Raw genomic sequence first — 21,591 nt, forward strand, 5'->3', positions numbered from 1 at the left:
AAAGCATCAAAAATGAAATGTGCTTTTTTTATTATGGATTTCACTCAAGGCTTGGCACTGAAATCCTGGTTACATTCTTGCAGTGCTATTGGTTGTCTGTTTTGTACTTATAAGCAATAAATTAAGCAAAGTGCATTACAACATCCTTCCACCACACTTTAAGTGTTTCTTGCTTCTTTCTTACAAATCACCCAGAAAAATGTATTACAGATAGCACCTTTGTGGAATTTTCACATTCTCCTCTAATGTCTGATTGTTTTTTCTCTTATTCACCTATCCCAGAGATGTGCCTCATAGGTGTCTTGATAATACGTGAGTGTGAGTTTAGCACTGCCATGGTAGCTCCAGCACCCTCACAACCTCGTACTGGATTAAGTATTAAACTGCTAAGCTTTAAATGCTAATAACTTCACCTTTATTGCAATGGGACATAACCAAGTTTCTAAAAGGAATTAATTTTGCAAATTTTACTAAAAATTATTTTGCTTGAGCTATGGTCAGTTTTTTGGCAAACTAAGAATCAGATTTCTTGCATAGGTTGTATGCAGACCTACTTATTTCTATTCAGAATCTCAAACTAGAACTGGACAGCTCAAGGAAATGTTTTGATCTTGGATAGTGACTTCTGCTTCACTGCTGTTGCTAACAATGCTCTGTTTAAATTGTGTCATTACATGGGACAGAGGCAAAGACATCATTTGTAATCATTTATTGATTTGTAGCAAACGCTCCTACACTATACTTGTTTTAAGCTAGACATTTGTATATTAAATAACGCAACTTAACAAAAAAGAAGCATTAATGCTTGAGGAAAGTTTTGAAAGTGGAACTTAAAAATACAAAATGAGTTGGCATCATGTAGAATATACCTGATTTCAGCAATGAAGAAAAATGTATTCTAAATTTTTAAGATTATTTATTTATTTATTAAGAAGGAGAGAGAGAGAGAGAGAGAGAGAGAGAGTTATAATACTTTAGGCATACAATAGACATTATTTGTCCTGTATTTCCACTGCCAGGGACTAGTATGCCTGGATCCATCCAAACTCTTCCCTGTCACCTGGACTGCCATAGCACCTGACACTCATCCTTCCCCATGCTGAGGTGGTTTGATTATGTAAGAAGGATACACATATGGGATTATATTACTTAAAAATAATAATGATTACATTTATACAATGCTTTTCTAACCTACTCACTATGCATTTGATAGACAATGAGAAACCACTTTACCCATGTGTAGCATCCACCTGGATGATACGATGTCATCCATTGTTGCACCAGTACACTCACCACACATTAGCTATTAGGTGGTGAAAGGGGAGAGAGATGGTTAGCCATTAAGGGACAGGAGATGATTTGGGGGTGAGGAGCAAAACGAACAAGATCTTGATGAGAAACTTAGTCAGGACATCAGGAAACACTCTACTCTTTCCTGAAACATGCCTAAGGATATTTTATGACCAGAGAGAGTCAGGACCTCAGTTTTATGCCTCAACTGTAGAATGGTGTCAGTTTTTACAATACAGTGTTCCAGTCACTACACTGGAACATTGGGATCCAAACACAGACCAAAGGGTAAGCTCTTCCTGCTGTCATCGCCAAAATCTCATCCAGCAGCAACCCAAGCTTTCCCTAGATGGTCTCTCATTCAAGTACTGGCTTTGAACCAAACATGCTTATCTTCAGGTGGCTCACCTATTCTGAAATGCAGGTGGTATGGCTGCTGGTGCTGGAATGTCTGGGAATTTCCCAGGTGGTCATGGAAAAAGATATGCAGAATAGGCAGGCCTGGTCTGTCTAGATCAGTGTGTTCCTACTTTGACCCTAACCAGGATAAACATAGAGAAAATGAAGTGAAATTAGTTATTTCTTACCATTTTTTTTTCTTTGAGTACTTTAAATTTATTGATTTTCTTTCCATCCATCCAATTTTGGTACTTGCTTATGTCATTGCTGGGTTGCAGAGTACAGCAGATTCAACATAGCAATCAGCCCTGTATGCAGTGCGAGTTCACCATAGGGCATATTCATGCTAAGCTACTTTAGGACTACAAGCTCTCATAATACACACATGTTTGAAAATGAGCAAACAAGGAATACTTTAAGTTAAATAATGGAAAAGAATTACATGCAAAGTTGTCTGCCGACTGTTTAATTATATATTCTAATTTGGCCAAAAGTATCCACTCATAAAAATAGTGACACCTGAAAATCTCTTTAATGAAGAAGTATCTACTGATTAGGAAAAAGTCCTATGACTGAAGATTTAATTGTACTTTAAATCCAGAAAGCCAGAAACTTGAAGATCCATGGTAATGACGACCCTAGATTAATGAATGTCTTGAAGGCTGGCAGGCCATTTATGGTAGGTTGGATAATGAAAGTCAGGAGTCTCCTTAGTGTGACACTGTGGTATATACTGTATCTTTATTAATCCATTGCCTGCCCCCTGAGCAATGCCGATCCTTGAAGCAGCTTCTAGGAACTTCTCAATGTTTTCTGTTCTGTAGTGAATTGTTGCCCCATAAGGAAACCTTTAAAAGACACAGTTATATTTTAACTGATATCTGCCAAACATATTGTGTCAAATAAAGAAAATATCTCAAAGTTTAATTCATTTTGATAAATTTTATAATTGTAGCAATACTAATCTATTGCACCACTTTATGAATAGTAAGAGCTGCTGTGGGGGCTGTGCACCAAGAGGTTAATATATACCACAATATTGAATGGAGTCAGATACAGATGTAAAGCATGGAGAATAATGCAACCTGGAGTTGAAGCTGTCAGACACTTTCACTGGTACATGGGAAAGCTTTTCAGAATAAATTTGGCTGATATAAATACATGGGGGCCACTCTGATGCATTTTTTATTTTGTGTACAATATAGCCAAATGGACACCCTCTAAATATGTGATATTTCCATACTTTATATCATCCAATTCCATACAATATGAATTTTTACTGTTTCTAAAGTGCAAACATTTAGAGCAAACATTCTCCCATGTGAGGAAGAAGACATCTTTTTGGCATCATTAGAAGTAAGAACTATTTATAACAAAATATTCTGTTAATGAAGTTTATTTGGTAAATTAACAGTCACATTTTGCCAACATCTCATTCAGATATTTTTAAAAACTGCCATAGCCTAAATTCAAATGACTCAGATGGCCATGACCAGTTGTATGACTCCATAAAGGAGAAAAGTGAGCATTTATCCCTTTAAAAATATATTAGTGCATACAGCAGATGAATGAGATGCTGATAAGCCATTGTTTTGTTGCATTTCTTCTAATTTCTCATTATTGCTGCAAAGTTTGAACACTTTCATACAGTTATTTTTCAGTTACCTGTGATATACTACAGTACAATTAAGCGATGGAGTTTGGCACTTGCTATACTGAAATGAATGATGATAATAATAGAAATACAAATATTACATAGAGACAATAGGGCATTGTTAATTGTAAAATACTACACAAACAGCAAAAGGGAAGAATAAAGTTGTGAGTTGACTGTCAACATCCCATACATATTTATAACTCGTACACATATCACTTCAGTCGTTATGCATTACTGTATACTGTACAGTATACATTATGTTTCACGGACTGGATCATGTAAGATGCACTTTACAAAAAAAAAAATGTTTTGATGTTTAAGTTGCAGACAAATCAAAACAGTCTGAAGTATTTGAACAAGTAAATAAGTAATGATGGGTCTTACATTATGGAATTGATTTGAACAAAGATATAATAAGCAGGAATAGTTCATAATTAAGTCTCCATGAATTACCATGACATATTGTTCATTCATGTTAAGTTATTAAGGTTTTAAAATGATATGTTAATTTGTTTAGAATTAAAAGCTGCCTAAAATTACTAATATTGACAGGCATAATGGACTAGGGGTGAAGCATTGGATTGAAAATCACCAAATCACCATCTCACTGTATGACCCTGAGAATTCTTTTAACTGCCTGTGTATCCCAACTGTAATAAATACATGTAATGAAATGTACTGCTAACGCCTTGGGCTGGTGTTCAGTTGTTACATACTGTATAATAAGCACCCTCTGGTTTCATTGTTATAAATATTATTACTTTATCAGAAGTAAATCAAAGGCTGAAGACACTCCATTGCACTTAGGGTCATGAGAATCTGCTATACTGTACATCACTAAGTTATGTAGTTGAAGCAGTAACCTTGACAACTTTTAATAAGTATTTAAGTGAGATATTAGGAAAACTTAACTATTCTCCTTTCCTTTGACCGTCTTCTTATGTTCATAAGAAGTAAAGGTAGCAGGGTAATTTAGAATAATAAATAATGTGTATGCTTAAGAGAACTGTAATACAAAGAGACTTATAGACATATTGGTGTACCAGTTCCAGGTTTCTCACTGAGACAAAGATAATTAGCATTAATGATCCTGCATGAAACTTTGCTGGACAGGCCACATCATTAGAATGATTGTCTCCTGTCTACCCTGACAAGTCCTCTGCTCCCAGGTGAGTTGAGGTTAGAAAGTACAGGATGGCTAGAAGTAGTAGTTTAAGCCGCTGAGCACACTATGTGACCTTCCCAGTGATTTTAAGTTATAGACTTTGTTTACATAATCTTACTGATTCAAGTGTAGTTGTGGCAAACTCCTTGGATTTGAAGTTGTGTAGTGACTCAGTCAGACTGATTTGTAATTCACCTGGGATTGTTTTTTATTAAGTTGTAGGGATGGGCTCCCATGTGTGTGAAAGTTAACAACCAATGAGTGCTGAACCAGAAGTCCAATTCATAAAATACAGCTGCAATGAAAGAAGAAAAGTAGATATTTTGTACCATGAAAACAGAAGAGAGGCTCATTTGTCTGATATTCCATGTTTATTGTACAAGAGCAAAATGGAAAGAGGGGAAAATATGGACAGAGACTGTGGTTGAACTTAACAAACCTGGGAAATGTTTATACTGCCACCAGCACTATCAAGTAGCTCTCAAAACGTAGCAAGCTTGCGATAGTTTGGAAATGTGAAATTGTGCTGAGAAGTCACGAGGAAGTCATGTAACCTGTCATTCACTGTAATCTGTTGTTGTGTAATCTGAAATCCACAAGGCAACACCAGCCAGCAATGATAATCATTAAGCTTCACATGCTTTCTGACTAGATGTCATATAGTGATTTAAAGCCATCCTCCAGGTTCGAGCTTTCAAAAAGATTTTCTAGGGTGGTATATGATTCATTTTGGCTGCCTGTCTGAATATGCAGACAAAATATGGCAAGAATTGTGCAAAAATTAGGTAAACAAGATTGAGAAACTAAATTGGGAAGAATAGCCTGCTCTTGAAGTAATTGTAGTAAAGTTCAAGTGAAGACAGAATTAGAAGGAGAAGAAACCTGATTTGCAGAAGCCAAAATGGAACACCTGCTCCCACTGTCAAAATGTCAATTGCACATAATTAGCTGATGGCAGTAGTGACAATGATGTGAACAATGATGTGAATAAGAGGAATAAATAAAATCGATTTACTAATGTGGTACAGATAACATGTTTCATGCAACTGCAGAGAGGAACACAGGTTAACAATTAAGTGTGAATGAGGCTTTTGGGCAGTATTCCTTGTTTTGTGCCTAAAACAAAGAACCTTTAAAACCACCAAAATCTCTTTAGTGAGTTTCACGAAATTAGTATCTGTGTTAGTTTCGTAGAACTGCATGCTTATAGAAACATGCTTGTCTCATTCATCGCTAGTTCTTGTTTTTATAATCTTTCTAGTGCATAAAGAGGGAGGGTCCTTTAATTTTTTTTTCTCTCCTTTTATCTTTTGGATTATTCTCCTGTATAAAGATAGTTTTTGTCAGGTAATGAAACTAGTTTTTTAAAATCACATATTTTTTGCAGCTTTTAACAGTTTGTGGAGTACTTGTTGAAAATGTGTAAAAATAGTATGTAATTGACCATGCATTTGAAAGTAGTCACTGATTTCACTTCCTAGGAGTTTGGCTGGAAATGTGAGAGCCATTCTTCAAAAATAATGAGAAGGAAACACCACAAAACAGAGACACCAGGCACTGGGGTTACCTTCCTATCAGAATTTACCTACAGGTATTAGATCAGGCAGGTGAGGAGAGAGTGCTGTTATTTTATGTGTCTGGGCATTACTGGAGGGCAGTTTAGCTAATTGTGTGTGGGGGGCCTAGGGAAATTTATTGGCGATCAGTCGATGTTCTCCAGGCCAATAGATGGACAAATCAATGAGGTGTTGGGTCCCAGTTTTGTTTAAACTAATCAAGTAGAAAAAGGAAAAGCTGTAGGAACCTGGTCCCTTAAACCAATGTAAACCAACCCCATGGGGTGTTTAGATATAAGAGCTGTCCAGATGAGTCTGTAGAAGTTTTAGACATCTTATTAGATCACATTATCGCTAGAAGTAATCCCAAGCATGTTCTAGAAATGAACTACAGGTAAGGATTAGAGATCTTACTGTGAGAGCTTATTGAACATGGAGCAGATCAAAGGAACAAGAGTTCAGGGCTAGGAAGAAAGAACCCAGGGAAATGTGCATAGGCACTGGCCCATGTGAATTTAGGTCCTTGTAGTAGGCTATTGTTTTCTGGGTTTTCCGACTCATTTCGTATCATTACTTTGTTTTTGATGGTCTGACATTTCTTTTTGTGTGTTAGCGAGCAGTCTAAAGCTATATGTATACTGTACATGAATTAGAGAAGTACTGCCTCTTTATGCAAAGTTAAAAAATTTTCAGGCCGAGAAATAGAGATAACATTTAAAATGCAATGCTTTGACCGCAGAAGTGTTAAAGTGTTTCTTCCTTTTTTTAGCGTAATCTTTTACAATTGTTATTCTTTCTTTATCTTTATACAGCTATGACATCTTTTCTGTATGGTAATAATGTTTACACACTATAATCCTCAAAGTACACCGCTCTACCATAAGGATGGCTGGACATAAAAAGTTTAAAACATTTTCATAAGGAATATGATAAGAAAAATAAAATAATTATAGATTGAAAAGTGTGCAGCTTGTGGCAGTACTGGTATGCAATGTTCATCTGTCCTTAATGTCTCATTCACATCAATCCATCCATCCATCTGTTACCTGAGCCATCTTAAACCAGTTATAGGGTCACGTGGACCAAAGCCTAGACCAGAAGCATTGGGCTCAAGGCAGGAACCAGTGGATGGGGCATCAGGGTATCCCAGAGGTTCTTATGTATTAAATATGCTAAAAACTCTGCCTCACTCTGTACAAGTCAAGAATCATTTTTTACTATTGGTAGTTCTAAGTTTAAACTATTCAAACTAAGATTTGGAAAGCAAATTATATTTTTAAGCTACTTATTTCATATTAGCTAACAATGCTACCAGTGATGTAAAAATAAGATAGAACACAATAGCTGGAAATGTCAAAAGTGTTTGCATATAGTACTAGTAAAATGTGCTCTATTAGTAAATAATGATTACATTAAATAGGAGATGACAGGATGTCTCCTTCATAGATATTTAAACAGCATGTGAACAAATCTACCAATAATTATGCAGAAAATGCTGGAATGCTTAACACAACAAAAGACCAAAGTTTGCATGAAAGTCAGCAGAGCACATACCTGATAGACACTGGAGAGGTTATTAAAAAGAGCTTGACCAGCGCTGACTTTATGCTTCACTCCTCGAACTGTCCCATTTTTGCTTAATATGTTGACTCTTTTGGTCCCATATCCTCTGTCTTTCGAGACTCCAGCAAACAGAAGCAAATCATCTGGCTCACTCTCACTGTCATCCAACTCTGACCCTAAGTGCCCATTTTGATGACCATTCACTTCATTTGAAGCACTGAATTGTTCAGTTCCTGAGCTACTGGCACATTCGGAGTCATTCGAATCTGCTGTCCTTTCTTCTGCAAAGACCTCCTTCAGTATTCTCCCACTTCGAGAGGAGGCCACACGAAACCTGACCTTCCTCTGCTGACTTTCTGTACCTGTTTTCATTGCATTTTGAAGGCTTGCCTCCTCCATTAGAAATACTCAACGTTTACATCGTAGCTGTCACCTCATTTGCCAGTATGTCACGCTTTAAACAATGGCCTGATTGCTGAATTTCCTTATTGACAGGAATAAATGTATACAACCTGTTCCTTCAGACCACAAATTAGCATGCTCCAGTGGCAGCAGTCCACCTCTTAATAATGGATGAGCATCAGCTATGGTTACCTTTTAAATTGTCAGCAGGTAAACCGATAGGCTGCAATTGAATCATTAAGTTTCTTTGTGAGGCTCTTAGTAGAATGGAAACAGACATGTGTATTAGAAAAAATGCATATGCTTATAAAGAAAAAACAATGTGATAAAAGGCATTTGGTTGTGAGAAAACTGAAAGTAACCCTTCAGATGCAGCGGTCTCACAGCAAGGCTATTAAATTCCATTTGATATCTCTTGGCACAAACAATACAGTAACTGAGACATGTCCCCAAGGTCACATTCACCTTAATAGAAAATGAGCACAAAAAACAGTTATAACTATGCATGCCACCTTCTGGCTTTTAACCATTTCAGTTATTCATATCATTTAATTAAGTAATATTATGTTAATGTTAAATGTTACAAAATTTCTCAAATACAGTTCAGAAACAGGGTCATGATTAACTAGAGCCTATCCTGGATGCATAAGGTACAAGGCCGAAGCCAGGCCAGGGTGGGGTGCCAGTCCAACCTAAAATAATCAATTTAAAAATAAGTTGTCTCTTACATGTCTTAGGGGAGTGGGAATGAACCTTAGAGAGAACTAGGTACAGTGCCGGATTAACCAATAGGCACATGTAGCATATGCTACGGGCCCCGCAATTTCGGGGGCCCCCAAATGGTGGACCCAATATTTAATGAAAAAATGTAGCATTGAAAAACTGGTCTTTAAAAATATTATCTTTACGTTTTTAAACTGTAAATTTCTTACACAATAAAACTTTAGGGGCCCAACACATAAAATTCACATAAATATTATAAGATTCTTATTATAATCGAGAGTAAAATAATTATTTAGTCCGGTTTGAACTGTTCAGAATCTAAACTTCAGATGATGCAGACCAAAAGGGCCCCCAAATTTGAAATGTGCTACGGGCCCCCAAAGCTCTTAATCCGGCCCTGACTAGGTGCAGTGGCCCTGTAATCTGCTTTATACTATTTAAAAATATGTATACATGCTTTTGATCAATAATTACTCAAATGTTACACAACTGTTAATCTGTTTCTTGGATTCAGGTTATTTTACAAATTGAATTCCATCACTGAGTTTCAATGTGTTTTTTACTGCATTCAGGAATCATTGCTAAAACTGAAGTTATCCTTCAAGTAAATGGTATGATATATCACACTCTAGCAGGAAGTCTGAATTACATAAACTTGAAAAAGTAGCACAAATATAGTTAATTGTTTGCATTTTATCAATTTTTTTTAAATCAGGGGCAAATTCATGCATTTTTAGGCAGTTAACTGTGCAACCTGTTTGTTGGATAGCAGAGACATAAGAACCAGACAGACACAGACACTTGTCATTTTATTAAGCTGTATTTGTTTTAAATTATGCATTTCTCAGACAAACAGAACATTAAAAGAATTTTGACGAGAACAAACCATTCAGAACATCAAAGGCTTATGTGATCACCATGTCTTTCCATGAGACTACCTTTTTCAGCACCCAATATCTGGCTAAACAACTAATCCCAGTTCTTTAGTTTTTGTATTTCATAGTATTAAAATCCAGTTTTGTCCTGTGGAAAGCATACCCCCGGACACAGACAGACAGACACCAGAATGTCCAGAACACACTTCTTTTATTTTCTTTCAGCACCACAATGCCTTCCTCCAACACTCTTTCTTCTTCTTCTTCTTCTCTTTCTCTTTCTCTCCGCCTCTCCCCTTCTCACAAGCTTTGTCTCCTTCCTCCCAGCTCTGGCTCAGCTTCTGGAGGGAGGCGGTCCCTTATATATTGACCCGGATGAGCTCCAGGTGCTCCCCTTGATGACACTTCCTGGTGTGGCGGAAGTGTCAAGAGAGTCCCCGGAAGCACTCCAGGTGCCCCTGGGAATTCTTCCGGCAGCACTTCCTGGTGTGGCGGAAGTGCTGCCATCCAATACTTCACGACTGTCTGGGCACCCCCTGGTGGTGACCACGTCCTCCGGTAGGGATGAATGTCCCGGCTCCCGTCCAGTGGCACATAAGCAGACCCGGGTGGCTGCCCCCTCGTGGCCCAGGGGAGGTATTGTCCATCACGGGGACTATCCAGGCGTCCCGACTGGGTAGGGTCCTCATCCATCTGGGACAGTCCATATTTTTATTTTAAAAAAGAAAGTAATAAGACTTATAGGACTTTTGAATTATCAGAAATGATTTTACACCCACATTTAGATGTGGGAATACCAATTAACCCAGACAACTAAGACCCTACCCCATGTTATTCTAATAGTTAGCAGAAAAGTCAGTTTTGGTAGGCTGCTATATGATTTCATCATGACATCACTGAGATAAAACAAATGTAACCAGTTTGTGTCATATGATCATGACAAATATTGGCACTGTGGTTACATTTACCTTATAGTTCCAAACATGTGAGTTCAAATACAATACAATACAATACAATTTATTTTTGTATGGCCCAGAATCACACAAGAAGTGTCGCAATGGGTTTTAAGAAGACAAGGAAAAACTCCCAGAAAAACCCTTGTAGGGAAAAAAATGGAAGGGGGTCAATACAATGCAATACAAATCCCAGGATTCATCTTGGTTTTCTCTTGGTACTTTAACCTCCTCCTCCTCCTCCTCTATCTGAAAGCCTGCACATTTTTAGGTTGTGGTAGTAAACGGCATGCATAGAAGTGAAGCTGTACATAGGTAGAGGCCAGGCCTTGAATGAGTCTCCACCCTGCAAATGATATATGTACATATCAAAATCCAATAGCATAACTTTTAAAAGTCATAACTCTTTAATAATATTTTAGTGTTAATTGCATTTTATAAGACTGTTGAAATGTTATTTGGCTGTTTGATTGAATGCTATTTAATAGCATTAATGTACCCTACTCAAAGAAGATTGACATATTTAATAAACAAGAAGGTAAGTTAATGTATCCTGACTTTCAGCAATTGCCTAATTTTCAGGCAGAATTCTAGCAGCTCCTAATGACTTATAATTTACATGCTTTGAATTTTTTTTTTATTATTATCAAAATGAATTCAAAGTGAACAGTCATGACTGTTCTTTTTTAACTTTTATGTGAGGAGGCATCAATGAACCTTTTTTCATTATTGTGTAGGCTGAAATGTTGACAGTTTATTATAACCCTTCAGTTCAAATCTTTAAAATTGATTAGTGTGGAAAAACCTGAAATCATGAAAGCAAGATGCCTAAAGATATGAAGTGGTAGATGTAATGGCAGCTGTTTTCATGTTCGCCACATAAATTCTTATTCTTGTAATCAAATCTCTACATTAGTTTAATGCTACTGGCAAATATTTTTGATTTACTGTTTAGTTTAAGGGTATAGTACTGCAGTGTTTAGTCCACAATCTGGATCATTTTCTTCTCCCATTCCAAAGATGTGCATGTTAATTTGATTGGCAAATATAAATTAAGCCATGTGCATAAAGGACCAGCACTCTGTCCTGTTACCTGAAACCCTAAATTAGATATAGGCTTTTGGTTGCCAAAAGTTAAAATTCCAGCTGTGGTAAATGTAATAAAATGTTCCGTCATCAAACACTGGGTTCTTTCGCAGGTTTTTTTGATTGATTGATTGGTGTCTCTTATATTACTCTGGACTGACGTGTGGTTGTCTGAGTGAGTGCACCCTGGATTGAAGTGGCATTCCTTCTTGCAAAGGTGGGTCATCTGTTACTTCCAATGTGTCATGATCATGGCTGGTTTTTAGGGTCCTTTTGCTATTTTCCACATTAGATGTCATTTTGCGTAACTTTCCTTTGGGGTCATGTCCACCGTTTCTAGGGGTGTGCTCTCCGAGTTCATGACCTTGAGTTCATTGGCACAACAGGATAAAAAGTCAACGGAATGAGCCAGGCTTTATTTGATCTGCAGGTAAATCCTTAAAAAACAACAACAAAAAAATGTTATTTCCTAAATGATCTTTGTATCTTACTTAGTTTTGGCTTCTTGCCTGATTTTTGACTTTGATTCTTGCTTTTTTTTTTTTTTATTTATTTTTGTTTTGCCTATTTCATGTATCTCCTGGTTCATCTCAAAAATTAGTAAATCTGCATCTTGCCGAGACAGGACACAATGCTGCCAGGATAGTGTCCAGCTGTGTATAATTATATATAGTATTATACAATGTTTTGTCATGTAAGGGTCTAATGGTGACACTGTCCTCATCATAGGAGTTTCTGTGTAGAAGTGAGTATATGGAAGCCATTGATTCTTGTTCTACAAGTCACACTTGCCAGGTTGTTACAGAGATGCAACTGTAGTCTGCAGCTCCACTTGTAGTCATTATTAGGATATAGTAAAGTAGACTGCATCTATGGTTAAAATATTCATCCCTTGTGTTATTTCTAGACTACAAGTAGTCTATTAAAAATAGTTAAATGTGAGGCAGAGAAGCAAATTCAAAAGAAAATGTACTCAACATAGAGTAACATTCTCTAAATTATGGTTCTTAATGTGCCAGGTGGTTATTTGATCCAACATAGTGTCTGGATGGATACTGATGGAAAGAGAAAGACAGAGAGACACAGGGAGATGATCAGCTGCTCCATGTGCATTACTTTTTGCTTTTACTTTTTATACCTCTACCGTACCCCTTGGACCAATGGGGCATTTTATTTTTAGGGTCTACTTTCTTCCACATTTTGGTCTCATGCTTCTTGACAAATACTGGCTTCGCATAGTCTAAATTCTCAAACTGTATCAAGCAGCATTCCACCTGAGGTGATGACCTTGGGTAAAATGTTTCACTTTGTCTTGCAGCCTTCAACCTGTGGTTAATGAGTCCATTCAGATGAACCCATGTTCCACTTTTAACTGGTTCTGACCTGTTATGCACCAAGTGGAGCAAGCTTTCATTTTATTATATTAACTAAAAAGTTACATATTTCTTTTAAACAATAAGGTTTTTCTATAGTACATACTTAATACTATAAGTATAGTACTATAATACTATAAGTATAAGTATTATTAGAATGCCAGTTAAATAGGCTATTAAAATATGCAAGCAAACACACCAAATAAGTCTATCCACATATCAAACAGAGTTACATAATAAATATATATTTAGTTCAATGGAATAGTACTAATGGCGCTATCAACAGAGTACAGTGAAATTCTTACTTTGTATGTCCTAACTAATGTGCAAAATGTTGTCACTCTACAGTAATTAGCATACAAATATATAGTATCTGCTTTGTCTACTTTCCTTTGGAGCCTTCAGTACTACAGTTTATTTTAATTAATTTATCAGATAGAAGAAAAGCCCAATGTTTTCTATCGGAATAAATTAATACATTCAAATGCAGCTGAATAGAATATGACCAATGGTGGTGCCTGGCTGTAGAGCAGTGGTTATGATGTTACAGTCACTGACTGGGCCTTCAGATGTGGTCTTCTTCCACTCAAAGGCCCCTTCCAAATGCTCCTCCCATGACACAGTCAGCTCTACTAGGACCATGCTCTTTGTACTTCCTGATACTAGGACTATGAATAGTCAGACAGTGTTCTTGGCCCTTAAATTGCCTGCCTAGGTCTACCATCATCTGTCAGCCCTGTGCTGTGTTCTGCAGTCCTAATGGTGCTTTTGATCCTGGCTTCTCTTCAGGTCTATTAAAGTGGATGAATGACCTTGCAGGTTTAGATCTCAAGCATGCAATGATGGCACTACTGATTGTCTCCACGATGGTGTTAAGTACCTAGTTTTGATGCCAGTAATATTAGCCATCCCCAAAATTCCTTTTACAGCAACACAAAATATGCTTCAGTGTCTCTTTTCCATGGCAGAGAGGGCAATCTGCTGTTTCCACCACACCTCAGCAGTGCAGCTTGAATGGGCTTGGGAGGACATCATGGTATTGACACAATGAAAACATTTAAACATATAAAACTTAAGCACACATTCTTACATCCACAAAGCAGAAATAGGTTATTCAGGTGTTGTACCACCAGTAGGAAAGGTGTACCATTCCTGAGAACAATTATCTTTCAATATTTTCTCTATTTTCTTTGTGGGGTTCTAAGGTTTAACAATACTAACGCTTTCCATCCTATAGTGTTTGAACAGCTGTTGACTCACCAGAATAACACAAGACTTGCAAGCACAAAATGATCTTGCGTTACCTAATGGCCATCCAACCAAGTTCCTTTCCAATCAACACAGAATCCTTAGTAACTAATTCTAGTTCAGGCCTCCAGATTTTCATTATAGGGCCATTGTTTTAATTGTACAAAGAGTTGTTTTGTATTGTGATGTCGAACCATGGATTTTGCTTTGCAATTTCAGTTCACTGGTGGTTTTGTACTTTCATAGTTTAATACTAGAAAGATAGACAGATCTTTATTTGTCCCCAGGGGGATATTTTACATTTTACAGAAGCCTTTAAAATAAATAAATACATAGATAAATAAATATATACTGTACAGTATACACACAGACTATGGTCTGAACACACATCAGAATGACTTAAAGGGAAGAAAATTAAAAAAAAGAAAACTTCTGACTTGGCAGTGACAGTCACAGTGAGGTATTGCACAGGTGTATTGCTGTTGGCATGATGGATCCCCAGTAGTGTTTCTTAACACACTTCTGTTGAATAATTTGTTGGCTGAAAGTGAAAGGCTCATTTGCTAGTGGTATACAAGTGTACTGTAATGAGATCAGCTGATGGAAAACAATGGGAATAAAAAATAACTTTCAGTTGTTTTGTTGCTAAAACGCACTAGAAATCTATAACAGAAAATAAAAATATTAACTCTTAAAAGCATTTTCTTGGGTACTGTACAGTACAAATATGTTGTCGATAGGAGTTGAGGAGAGGTAGGTTAGGTCTGCATATGTAGGCTAACTGATAGCGTAAACAGCGATATGAGCTGATGGAAAACAATAGAAACAAAGCTTAACTTTGTGTTGTTTATTGTTAAAATAAACAATAAACCTCTAAAAAAATACAAATATTAACTTTTAAAAGCATTTTCGAAAGCACAAATTGTTGTACATGTACATGTTTTCTATAGGATTTGAAGGTTGGGGTTTGCATTGTGTTCCTTGGGTGCCTAGGCTAACTTTGCTAGGCTTATGAACAAAGTGGACATGCAAATGTGCTCTCAGAATGGAACTCGTTCGCATGTAGGAGACTTACTGTACTTCTCACTTTGCATGTACCATGTCATATTGACTAAATATATAACATTCATAATATTCAGGGCTCTGGGGGGTGGGGGTCAAAGCTTATCCCAGCAGTATTAGGCACAAACCAGGAAACAAACTTAGATGGGGCAGCACAGTGATAATCACACTAAGTCTAATTTAAAGTTTGTAATGGGCGGAATGCCCATGTCTGCTAGAAATTAGAAATAGTATTTGGAAAAAAGTAAAAAGCTGCTGCACTAACTTTTGTTGATCTTTATGTGGATAAATGCTGCCACACTCAGTAAAGTAAACTAGCTCTGAAGCTAAAATGGCCCCAGTATGTCAGTTTTTTTCTTTCTTTTGTGTGTTAATCATCTCCCTTTAAACTCGTCTGTGTGTGGGAGGAAAAGTATATTTTGTTTTCCATCCAAGAACACATTTGAGTAGCCGCCCCCGTAAGAACAGTAACTCCTGAACTACCAAAAAAGAGAAGCAAGTCGGACTCACTTTAAGAAAAGCTTTTCATCTTTGTTTTTGAAGACTAAAAGGGCAAAAATTGTGCTGTTCATTTTGAGATGCCTATCTAAGCTTTGTTGATACTCAAATATAATATGAAAGCCAATACAACAGAATACAGAGGAATGTACACAAATGTCAAATATTATCCCAGAAAAGCAGCCCTTGAATTTGCTTCCTTCATTAAGAGCATCTTGTTCAAAGAAGTGGTGTTCATCTCTTTTCATAATGCTGAAATTCAACTTAGAGCAACTGTCCTAACAATGAATTGACAGGAGCAGGACCAGATGATGTGTGTAGAAAAACAAAAAGGTAACACAGCATTAGAAACTGAAGCCAGGGCGTGAGGTTGGAAGAACAAACAAGAGATCAAAAGCAAATAAAACACACAAGAATATTCTATTCTATATCTATCTATTTTCTGATAGAGTTCTGGTATCTGCAGGTCAGATAATGAATGAACCCCGGCCTAAGCAGTCCTTTTATCCCGTTGTGTCAATTTCAAATAGGTCACGACCTCTGAGGCCATGCCCCCAGAAACACAGGAAAGCATACCTAGCAACAGAAAGTCAAAATAGCAACGATTAAGGACCGAAAATGGCATCCAAAATGTTGCGAAAATAAAACACAGAACCTAAACCATGAAGAATTATGAGCGATACATTACAGAAACAATTCTTGACCTCAAAAACCCCCAGTTCAAGTTCAAAATAATACTATATAATCAGCAACACAACTAAATCATGATAGCAACTTGTTTGCTGATAGCTTGAACATATTCTCCCAAAACTGTGTGGGAGATTAGGAGGCTGACATGGATGGAAGCAGACAGGGAGCCGGGCTTTGGTATTTAGTTAGATAGCTTATAAAGAATCATTTCTGTCAGAACATTTTTATTTGATAGTTTTGAATTCTCTGTTAGTGTTAGTCAGACTACATGCCCACATCTTTCTTATCCATACAACAACTCAACAGACTAGAAGGAGCCCTATGTACCAACTTGTTCATCATATTACTGCACTGCTGAAAATAATATTAAATGTCAAACCAACAGAACCAATGATGGCCACAACAAAGGAGATGGATGCTAACCATCCATCCATCCATCCATTTTCCAACCCGCTGAATCCGAACACAGGGTCACGGGGGTCTGCTGGAGCCAATCCCAGCCAACACAGGGCACAAGGCAGGAAACAATCCTGGGCAGGGTACCAACCCACCGCAGAACACACACAAACACACCCACACACCAAGCACACACTAGGGCCAATTTAGAATCGCCAATCCACCTAACCTGCATGTCTTTGGACTGTGGGAGGAAACCGGAGCGCCCGGAGGAAAACCCACGGCAGACACGGGGAGAACATGCAAACTCCACGCAGGGAGGACCCGGGAATCGAACCCAGGTCCCCAGATCTCCCAACTGCGAGGCAGCAGCGCTACCCACTGCGCCACCGTGGGATGCTAACCACTAACCACAAAATCTGAAACTTTCTATCAAATCTTAGCAGTAATGTCATTGACATCATGAAAGCTTCTTAATAATTTACAAAAACATAATTTCTCTGCTGGAGGTGCTGCCCTGGTTGACCTCTGATCTATAGTTGCCTGAAGGCTTTTAGATGAAATGATCTTTCTTAAAGTAGGAGTAGTGTGCACATTGACAAAGACAAGAGCTTACTGATACTAGGATATATGATTGTTCAAATGTTCTTTCTTCTGAATAGAACTGACCTGATTAGTGCTTAAACATGGCACATTAAGAGTTAGCAACATGCTGTGTGCAAAAATGTGTGCCATGCTAGTCTAAAATATGACATAAATAAGGATTGGGTGAAGAATAATTTTGGAGTACTAAATTAATGGTTCTGTGCAGAACTGCTCTAGAAAGTACAGGACTAACAGCCACACTATGAGAATTGCAAGGCTATAGTCTAATAGCCAACTACTATTAATTGAACTCTATATAGTACCTTTCATTGTAATCACTATTACATTCTCATTTACACTCGGGCAACTCCATAGTTGTGAGGGTGACGCACAAGTTTTAATCACTAGTCAAATGATGTTTTTCTTATACTTGGTTTTGTAAATCAATTAAAGGACCTGAATATATGATGGTGTGACTTCAGTTATTTCTAACTTTTGTAAAAAACACCAAGTGCAGAGCTGTTAGTGGTAACCCAAATAAAAGGATATGGTAAAACAAAAACAAGTTTTAATAGTTGCTGGTCAGAGTAGGCACCAAGGCATTGTCCTGGATTCAGGTTCTGCACCGGATCATGATCTGTTTGGACTTTGCACTTCTCCCCATGTCTGCATGGGTTTTTCTCCCACCCCCAGAGACATTCAGGTTAAATGGCAGATCTAAAATGGTCTTGTGTGAGTGTGGGCTCTTTTTCAGGGCTTGCCTAGAAAAGTGCAGGGAAAAGCAACCAATCCACCCAATTTATTATAGTGATATTTCAATGTGAAAATAAAACTAATAAAAAACAAGTGCTTGAAGGTGTCCATTTTATTTTCAGATAGACTTAACACTTCTACAGTAGAAATAATGTGAAATTGTCAGTTTTTATGTGTAGTTTATTTGGAAAATCAAGTTTTTTTCGTCATGAAACACATTAGGTGCTGAAATGCAATTAGCACATTATATTATTAAAATAGGCGCATCATTTGCACAAAATTTAAACCTTATTTGCACAAATCACAACAGATTATTTTCAAAATCGTATTCTGTTTTCATCTCTGCATATTGAAACTAACAAAGCTAACGTACATTAACTCATTAACATTCATCTGTTAAGATGTTAAATATTCAATAAAGGAGCTTTCCAATTTATAGTTATACGTTTTTTCCAGTTAACTAGATGACTACCTGTTATGTGGATGTATCAACCATCATTGCTTTACCACCCTGTAAGAACATCTCTATCTCCTTCACTAGGAAGGGGTCAGCAGCACAACTTCTCCTTCTCCATTCACTTCTGTCTGACAAAATGTCTGCTGTGAAATGGAATGCCTTCAGATCTTGGCTTACTGCATCCATCCATTTTTTTTTCTGCATGCCACAACCCCAATCTCTATATACTAGGGGGGCTTTGCTCCCTGCTCGCTTTGCTCGCCAACCCTCCAACCTGCACTATGTGCCAGCCACTTCATGTCTTTGCCGCTTGTGTATGTGGATTTCACTTTCACCAAACAACAAATCTTTTAATTCTCGCAGATACACCTCTTCATTGGGAAGAAACACTGCTTTTCCCTGATGGCAACACAAATTAGACGATCTACAAGTCTCCGACTTAAAGTTTAAATGCAAACAATATATCTGATCTCTTTTTGCTGTTCCATTATTTCACCGAGTGATAATTTCCATTTGTTTGCGCTAATGTGATCTTTACTATCATTTTTTGGAGACTTTCAAATTTTAGTACTTTCATTATCTCTAACCTGCATCGTGCCAACGTTTTTGAATTCTTTACGTTGTTCTACTTTGTCATCTACTCTTTGGCTTTTTTTTTATGGCCCCGGGCGTGGTTTAATCTCTTGGCGCAAAGCCTAATCTTGCGGGACATGAAAGTTCCTCCCTGTAAAAGTCTCATCTCGTCCCAGGTTTTTTTATATAATAGAGAGACTTCTTACTTTCATTATCCATTGGATGTAGTCATTTTCCTATTTGCGCTGCATAATACCAGATCATCTCATATGTGCTTTATGTATCTTGTCCATAATACAAATCTTATTCCTTTTTAATCCTTCACCAAGACTCTCTACAATCCGTTTCAGCATCCTAATTTCAGTTCTTTCCAGGAGTGCTTCCTCTTTTCTTATCAGTGTGCATGTTTCTTCTCCATAAATCAACACAGGTCTAAAAATTGTTCTGTATACCTGCCCTTTATCTCTAATTTTCATTTACTTATCACACAGAACTCCTCTCAGATCTTTCCACTTCTGCAAAGCAGCATCAATGTCTCACATCTACCTCGCTTCCTCCTTTGGCACTAACCATTGATCCCAGATATTTAAACATTTCCATTTCTTTCAGCATATTTCTTCTGCAGTCTGTGATTCTTAAAGACTGATTTGTTTTTTGAGCGTACCACTGTTTCACACTTGGTCTTGTTTTTCTTAAGTTCTTTACTTTCTAATGCCTTTTGCAATTGGTTGTATCTTCCCTGCAGTTTAGTGGCTGAGTCTTCCACTAAAGTCAGATCATCAATATATATCATGTTTCACGGAACTTCTCTTTGAACAAATTTACTGACTGCATCCATATCAATGATGAAAGTAGTGGATAAGACCCCTGATGTACACCAAGACAGATCTGAAAGAATGCCGTAGTTATTATTCCAGTTCTAACTGTCATTTTAACACATTCATACATACAACAGATTTGACAATCCAAATTAGTTTTCCCGAAATTTCTCTACTTCTTAGACTCCAAAACAACAGCTCCCTTGGTTGATAGCTTTCACTGAATTAACAGAGGCATAATTCCGTTTATTATATTCCCTTCCAGTATTTTCTTTTGAACCTGCCCCAGTGTTAAATTTGGCATCAGTTGTGTTTTTTTCCTGTATTAAACCAAACTGATTTGGTCTCTGGGAACATTATTTCATGCCACTGTACAATATGCTACAATACTATATATGGATGGTATGACAATAAAGCCACTTAAATTGACTTGATTTGATGTATGTTCACTCTTGTTTGGATATGTCACTCAGTCACTCTTTCATATATTTTTAATGCAACTCCCAATAACTTAATTCCTCTGTAGTTTCCAAAGTGACTCCTTTTTGTTTATAGATTGTCACTATGTCATTCTCTTTTATTTCATCATGTATGGTCTCATTGTTCAAGAAGTTGTTTAGAATACCAGTCCACCACTTCCTGGCCAAAAACTATAAATATCCCTTCAGTTATTACAGATGAACCTGGTGGTTTATTTTTCATCTGCTGTCTTGCTAGCTCAATCTCTTAATGTACAATTTCATTTTCTGGTTCCTCCACAGGGTGTTGTATCTGAAAGAATACGGACTAACACTTTTCCAACCAAACATTCTCTCTTTATTTTTCTTTCTTTTTTCCAATAAGCTCCTTCATCCCATTAACCACACCCACCAAACCAAAATTCACCAACATGCCTCTCACAGAATTAACCGTGTACCCACTCTAACCCTTAAAAAAACACAGGATGCAAATCTGCACAAAACACAGAGTCAGGTGGTCTTTGTGTTCCCTGGGATTTTCCACACTAAGTAGTTCATTAAAAGAGGTTCTCCTATTAGCTTCTATTTCTTTCTCATATTTCTGTATCTTACAATGTTTATTTTTCAGGACATTTGTCAGAATAAGAATGTGCCAACAGAAATTGACAACGAACTTCGGCTTCGCTGGAAATCAGGCTAACAAAACATACAGCTGATTCACAATGAAGGAGTGAGCAGCAAAAACATCACCTAAGAACTTTACAAAATGTCTGGCAAACTGCCTCCACTTAATTCATGTTTTGAATGATCGCTCGCCGTCTGTTCCAGCAACATAGGATGCAATGCAGGAATGGCCCCTTGAACATTTAGCTCGAGTACAGGGAATTGATCAGACATTCTCATTGCCTTACTACAGGGACCAAATGCAGTGAGCGATGAACCAGAGAGATTCCATGGAGGTATCATACAGTTTCATCAACCCAAGGGGCCTTAATTTCTGGCCATTATTTG

The 21,591-nt window shown here is 37.3% G+C and overlaps 2 protein-coding genes across 2 annotated transcripts in view; both read right to left on the reverse strand.

Moving 5' to 3' along the window:
• The window catches only part of grxcr1a (glutaredoxin and cysteine rich domain containing 1 a), a 48,056-nt gene extending 39,915 nt beyond the window's left edge, over positions 1-8,141 (reverse strand). Inside the window, exons 1-2 of the mRNA XM_051928336.1 lie at positions 7,622-8,141; positions 5,422-5,424 (exon numbers count right to left, since the gene is read on the reverse strand). Of these exons, the coding sequence (XP_051784296.1) occupies positions 5,422-5,424; positions 7,622-8,029 (411 nt within the window). The 5' untranslated portion in view covers positions 8,030-8,141. The remainder of the gene's footprint in view (positions 1-5,421; positions 5,425-7,621) is intronic.
• The window catches only part of slc30a9 (solute carrier family 30 member 9), a 990,624-nt gene that overhangs the window by 248,180 nt on the left and 720,853 nt on the right, over positions 1-21,591 (reverse strand). The gene's annotated exons all lie outside the window — the stretch shown is intronic.

This window comes from Erpetoichthys calabaricus, chromosome 5 (assembly GCF_900747795.2).
Source record: "Erpetoichthys calabaricus chromosome 5, fErpCal1.3, whole genome shotgun sequence".
Classification (NCBI taxonomy): Eukaryota; Metazoa; Chordata; class Cladistia; order Polypteriformes; family Polypteridae; genus Erpetoichthys; species Erpetoichthys calabaricus.